Below are 6,426 nucleotides of genomic sequence, written 5' to 3' on the forward strand. Positions count from 1 at the left end.
CTCATACCAAGATCTCATGTATAGCTTTCGCATATCTGTTTCATCTATTTCAAAAATCATACCTGAGGTGTGTGAAGCCCTGTATAATGTTTTGAGGGATGAATACCGACAGCCACCAAGTTCAAAACAACATTGGGAACAAATTGCAGAGGAATTTGAATCCAAATGGCAGTTTCCACATGCAGTTGGAGCCATAGATGGAAAACATATTAACATGCGTGCTCCCCCAAACTCAGGCTCTGAGTACTTCATCTACAAAAAGCAATTCAGTATTGTTCTCCTAGCTATAGCTGATGCCAATGCTAAATTTATTTCGTTCGATCTCGGCTCACCAGGAAGCCAGTCTGATGGGGGAATTTTTAAGGACAGTTGCCTAGGAAATACGTGCAAGTCAAACCATTTCCCAGAACCAGCTAATCTTGGAGAAAGAACAACACCAATACCTTATTTTTTGTTGGGCGATGATGCTTTTGCCTTAGATCGAAATCTAATGAAGCCATTTCCACACCGAACAGCAATGGGTGACGAGAAAATATTCAATTATCGCCTATCAAGAGCGAGGAGGATTGTGGAAAACGCTTTTGGATTGCTGTGCACTCGATTTAGATTGCTACTGAGAACACTAGAGTTGGATGTTCCAAATGCAATGCAAGTAGTGCGTGCTTGCTTTGCATTACACAACTTTCTGATGACCAGGAAGGACAAATGCTACTCAGCTCCAGGCTCCATCGACAATGAGGATGAATTTGGTAATGTTGTGCCAGGATCGTGGAGAAACCAAATAGGCAGTGATAACATTTGTGACCTACGCTCGGATCCTAGTGCCCGTTCATCAACAGTTCAAGCAAGAGAAGTTCGGGATGATCTCAAAGACTACTTCTTTGAAGAAGGTGCCATCAGTTTTCAGTGGGCAATGACCAGCTGAGTATTTGGATTGATGACATTCATCATGTGGAATCAGACATTCTTCGTTACTGTTAGAAAGTATGGTTACCTATTATTAACTTCCAGTCTTCATTGTGAAAGCTTTATCTAAAGTAGCCTTAGGTGATGAGAAATTCTGAAACTGTGACCTACCAAGAGACAGGAAGACTGAACAAAATTATGCTTTTGTTAGTTTGTTATTTAATTTTCTTTCATATAACTTCATTAGTACACATCTGGATGTGCATCCCAAGCATTTGCTTTATTGTAACTCACACGGTTACCAAGAAAAACCCAACTGTCTTTTTTCAAGTGTAATAATTAGTCCAACATGAATAATAACCAGAATTGTGGCAAGTCCGTTAAATCTTAAATACTTACTTTTAAATATTTTGTGCATTTACAATGTAAACTTTACAAGTATGCAATTTTCAAAAGCAAAATATTATCACTGACTGTAACTTTAACAAACAACTACAGTAAGCTGCTAAAACTATTGACTTCCGCTACAGAATAAAAAGATTCAGTAGAGTACATAGTAATTTGCTCAGGCCCATACCCGAGTCAAGAATATTTCTGAGGGGTTCATTGGTGAGGAATCTCTTGACAAGAAGATGGTTTGAGTGAGGACAAAGTGGATACATTTTGTAGTAATATAATAGGCAATTGCTACCTGTTGGGGACAGGAATGCACTATACTCTGGTCTGCCATAAGGTCTAAGTTTTCCTATGAGTCATTCTTATACTATCAACATGTCTTAAGTCATTTAGTATGGTGGCTGTTGTAGCTGGGCAGAAAATGAATCATCTCTTTGATAATAATGCTGATATGGAACTCTTGGGGGCTCTGTTGCTTGAAAGATTGCTGATTGGACCGCAAACTTAACCCTTCGTTGCAAATCTTTATCCCCCAGGTGTCGGATGGAACTGGCCACATCCTTACCGAAAATATCCCATTCATCTTCAGGTGCAGATGCTGCATTTTTTGCAAGCTGGTTCAGGGCAGATGTGGCAGACTCCAGCAAAGGATTGTCATCAGATCTCTTCCTCTCTGTTGTGTACGTAGTGCTTGCACTTTTAACACTAACATTACTCTCGCTCTCTGTATCTGCATTATCATAATTTGCCAGCTGCTCTTCCTCACCTCCAGGTCCTGGTGATGAATCTTCATCTCTGACATTAGTAAATACCTGCCGGTTGCTGTATATTACCTCATCTAGGAAGCTGCACTCATCGAAAAACTTCCATAAAGATCGCTTGCCCCACTACCTGTACCCTGGCTCTTCTTTATTTTTCTCACCTCTTCACGGTAAAATGTTCGTAAACTCTGTATTTTACCTAAGGAATTAAAGCCAGATAAAAGAATGTAAATGCAAATTTTGATTTTTTTTAATTCAAATGGTTTTGCACAAAAGCCTACAAATTGCAGGTAAAATTATTTCAGTTTAGCAATATATATCATACATTCTTGCTTTATATTAACGATAACAACAGTGGTAGGCATACCTTTGAGGCTTGCCAGATCAACGTCTAGCAATTCTTCTTTTATCACCTGCAGTACTTCCTCGTACTGTGCTTTTTTTACGTTTCGGTTCTTGTATGCCTCGCTTTTGGTGTTCCAGAGACTCTCCTTTTCTCTGACGGCCCCTAGCAACAAAGTCACTACTCGATCTGGCCAATAAATTCCTCTACTGGAAGCAGCGCTGATCGACGTGGAGGCCGCCATTTTGATCGCGTTCTCAGTGGAAGCTTGGGGACCACCAATATTTGCCACATTTTATGTGACGAGTCGTCTACACGAGCAATTTTCCGTGTATGACAATTTTTATTTGTCACATAAAAGCTAACACGCCAGCTTTTCAGGAAATGTATTTGTCACATAAAAATTGGCCAATTTCCCTCATCTACACGAGCAAATAAAAATTGTCACATAAATAAAGTTGTCACATAAAAATTGCTCGTGTAAACGGGGCTATAACGGCAATATATTTTCGAAACTCAGCGCTTAGTAATATTTGCTATCACTCACAAACTAATGTTTACAAGACTATTCTGCTTGATTGGTATAACTTGTAAGGAAAATTTGAAAGTTTGGCTTTTTTTTAGACCTCGAGTTGTAACGGGTAAAAGGGTGTCAAGGTCAAAGCAGTCTTAATGAAATCAAATCGGAACATTTGTCATTCCGACATGGCTTTCTAACGCTTAAAATGAGAATAGCATCTTTCGTACCTTGTATTAGGCTTGAAAAATCTGTCGCTGGATCAGCATTCTCGACCGTTACAGAATTCACTGTCAACGGCAGAAATATATGCGTTACAGTCTTTGTTACAAGAGACCGCTGACAGAAACTTTGATTGTGGGCGCGATATTGTTTTTCTGTCGCTTCATATCCGACCCTAAATTACGATTTCGGTTGTAGAATACAAATAAAAAAAACTCTGGCATTCTCGATTATTTATAACTTGAACAAAACGCACTTAATAAATTATAGAGGAACGGAATAAACGGTACAAGAGATGGAATAATTCCGGTTGGAAGAACATCAGTATAAGTTTGTATGAAAACAAAATATAACAGATGGGACAATTAACATTATCAGAGGATATTTTACATTCCGATAACATCGCAAGCACTCTTTAGACCTTAGTGCAAGAACAGGACCCTACAAGATCCGAGAGAAAAGTAATGTATGGCGCTTTTCGCTTTGATTGTTGTTCCTCTATGTTCATGTTGTAGTAGCTGCAGATAAGCCTCAGTTGTGCAACACTGAGCTTGGTCAGCTTGTTGCTGCTGTACAAGGAACATATGTTCAGCGTGTCATAGACAATGGGGTGCAACAGCTCGCATTGGCGAAGGACAGCTAAGCGGACAGACGAGTAAGCCTCCTGCTTTTGGGCCGCCTGGCAATCGTTATTGTCGATGGAGTCATGCCCTGACTGAGTGGTAGCTGCGTGCTTCAATTTTGCAGCAGTACGTGAAAAGTAGCTTTGAATCTGCTGTGCAGTCAAGAACTCTTCCACGTGAAAGCAACGCTCACCATTGTCCCTTCTAGCATAGCGCATGTCCCGTGACACCTTCTCAGGGTCGGCTTTAAGGCCACTCTCCTGTCCAATCTGGAACTTGTTATCGAGGTACTGACGCTGATTCTGGTTAAAACGGGTGGACTTTTTCGCACCTTTTAGAGCCCAGCCTTGCACCAAGGGAGATTCTGAAGAGACTTCAGTGGTGGTTGGGGCAGCTAGTGTTGGCTGAGTAGTGAGACCCTCTTGAACTTTCTCAGCGTACGCTAATTTAGCGGTATCTAAAAGGGTATACTTCTCTGAAACGAGCGTGCACTTCCCGAAGAGCAAATGGCGCTCCAGGTTGTGGTACTTCTGATAGGTGCGTATGCATCCCTCAACAGGACATGACAACAACGAGCTAGCATCCGCCCCTTCGCCATCCTCTTCTGCCTCCTCGTCCACGCCGTCACCTGTGTCCTCTTCACCTTCAACGTGTTCAGGCTTCTTGGATGGTTCGCGCTTTCCTCTAGAACATGGCGCAAACCCACCCTTGGACACCTTAGCCTTCCATCCTTCCTCTAAATGCGTTGAAACTAAATCATATACATAAGAAAATGAAATTAATAGTATCTAAATTAAGAGTTGAGTAAAATATTCATGAAGAACCAACAAACAATCAAAATTACGTTGAGAAAATGACTTTCATCCTAGGATGAAAAATGACTGAGATCTGGGGGAGGGGGAAGGAGAAGGATGGCTGAAAAGCGAGTATAAGCTGAAGTTTTGTCGTATCAGAAAAGAAGTCGCACGAATTAATTCATCGTGCAGTACTGAACACATCGCCAATAAGGAATCGTTAATGGAAAAGCCAGCCATTTTTAATTTGACCCTATTGACTCATTAGTATTTTAGCTAATATTTGAAATATCGTAGGTGTCCCCAATTTAACAGGGGGATTCTGCTGCCATAGATGTTTTTTGTTCAGTTGTAGCGGTTACCTTGTAATTGAGACCATGGGATACTTTTTCCTTTCCCGATGTTGTATGCTTTCCAAACTGTGACACAGTCCTCCTGGTAGAGGAAGTTGTTAAAGCTACTGATTCCCTCCCAGCGGCCTGTCATCTCCTGTTGTGGCTTCTCGAGGAAGTCAGTGACTAAGGTTACACGAACCCCATTAATCCCTCCATGAGACAGCATGGCTTCTTTAAAGTCGTGCGCTGTCAGCACATCGTGGCCTTCGTTAATGTATTGTCGCACGTGAATCTTGATGGTAGCGGCTTTCCTGTCGCAAGGGCCTTTGCCTCCTTGAGGGTCACTGAAGTCGACCCTGTTGACATGGATTCCAGTCGCCGTCCCCATAAGACGGCACGCTGATAGCATTGCCACACTGTGGTAGCACCCAGCGTTGTCTTGTCTAAGTGCCGCAAACTTTATCTCGGGATGTTCGACTTTCAGTGACCTCAGTGTGTGTTGGAGAACTCGGACAACAGCATGGGCGTCCTGGCTGCACTCTTCTAAAATGTGGACAAAGGTCTGCTGCTCCAGTTGACCGGCCAACCTCCGAACTACTACGCTGACATGCCACGAGATACCCACCTTGCCGAACCAGTCAGCTTGAGTCTCCCGGTATCTTTGTGGTAGCCACTTCATAGCCCAGTCCTGGGTTATTAGTACCGATGACTCATCTAGACTTTCTAGGGCAGTGATTCTTGCCTTGTCTTGTTGCAAAGACCGAAGTTGGTGCGCTTTCCAAGACTCTATGGCCTGCACTGCAAGGCGGAAAGTATACTGCATGTCATCCCGTTCATCTTTCGGTAGTGGGGACTCTGCTACAACATTTTCAATCTGCCTTAGAGCACCCTTAAGCACCTCACACGAGGGGCACCTGTCTTCATGGCTGTGGCCACAATCCGATCGAAAAGCTTGATCTTTGGGGTCGCTTAGGGCGTAACTGCTACAGTGGTCGGGTGTGGTTGTATGAGTTGAAACATGTACCTGCAGCAAAAGGGTATGTCAGTGTATGTTGATAACAAATTACGCCATCTTCATATATAGCATCATGCAAAGATTATTGGAAACCATAAACCTCATAACGATATCTACAAACAAGATTAAAAGAAAAAGATAACCTCCTTACTGACTGACTGACTGACTAGCTGAGAAGCTAACTTTCAATAAACCCTACATTTCTTAGATTTTGAATATTTTGGCCGTTGCTTTTCATTGTATACCCCCTCCCTCTGCACGAATAGCGGAATCCCTGCCCATAGCGTTCAAGGCAGGTTTAAAGTCATGTCAGTACAGGTCTATTATGGTAATGACTGCGGGTCTTTTTCTACGCCTGACTATCACATCGCTCAAATTCTTCCTCAAAATACATACACATAAGTACACACTTACGAAGTATTTTTACGGAAAGTTTGTACACGGATTATAAGGCTATAATATCGCCCTCCTCCATACCTTATAATCGCCTTTGATGTACTGCTTAGCTTCCTTC

General features: G+C 42.2%; 2 protein-coding genes across 2 annotated transcripts in view; one reads left to right on the plus strand and one right to left on the minus strand.

Moving 5' to 3' along the window:
* The window catches only part of LOC137988961 (putative nuclease HARBI1), a 987-nt gene extending 62 nt beyond the window's left edge, over window positions 1-925 (plus strand). The window contains exon 1 of the mRNA XM_068834891.1: window positions 1-925. This exon is cut by the window's left edge and continues 62 nt beyond it. Within this exon, the coding sequence (XP_068690992.1) occupies window positions 1-925 (925 nt within the window).
* A 766-nt stretch (window positions 926-1,691) lies between these two features.
* Window positions 1,692-2,650, minus strand: LOC137988962 (uncharacterized). The gene is made up of 3 exons (XM_068834892.1): window positions 2,431-2,650; window positions 2,194-2,262; window positions 1,692-2,077 (listed from the first exon to the last, which is right to left on the minus strand). Exons 1-3 carry the CDS (start codon window positions 2,648-2,650, stop codon window positions 1,692-1,694), a joined length of 675 nt encoding a protein of 224 aa, XP_068690993.1.
* Between the last annotated feature and the right edge of the window lie 3,776 nt (window positions 2,651-6,426).

This window comes from Montipora foliosa, unplaced genomic scaffold, assembly GCF_036669935.1.
Source record: "Montipora foliosa isolate CH-2021 unplaced genomic scaffold, ASM3666993v2 scaffold_436, whole genome shotgun sequence".
NCBI classification, from domain to species: domain Eukaryota; kingdom Metazoa; phylum Cnidaria; class Anthozoa; order Scleractinia; family Acroporidae; genus Montipora; species Montipora foliosa.

Bases quoted from the DNA above. Each gene is read 5' to 3' on its own strand.
- LOC137988962 (XM_068834892.1), bottom strand. From the start codon at position 2,650: ATGGCGGCCTCCACGTCGATCAGCGCTGCTTCCAGTAGAGGAATTTAT. The intron at 2,263-2,430 runs GTATGCCTACCA...TTAATTCCTTAG, and splicing joins TGATCTGGCAAGCCTCAAAG to GTAAAATACAGAGTTTACGA. The intron at 2,078-2,193 runs GTAGTGGGGCAA...ATTCATCACCAG, and splicing joins AAAGAAGAGCCAGGGTACAG to GACCTGGAGGTGAGGAAGAG.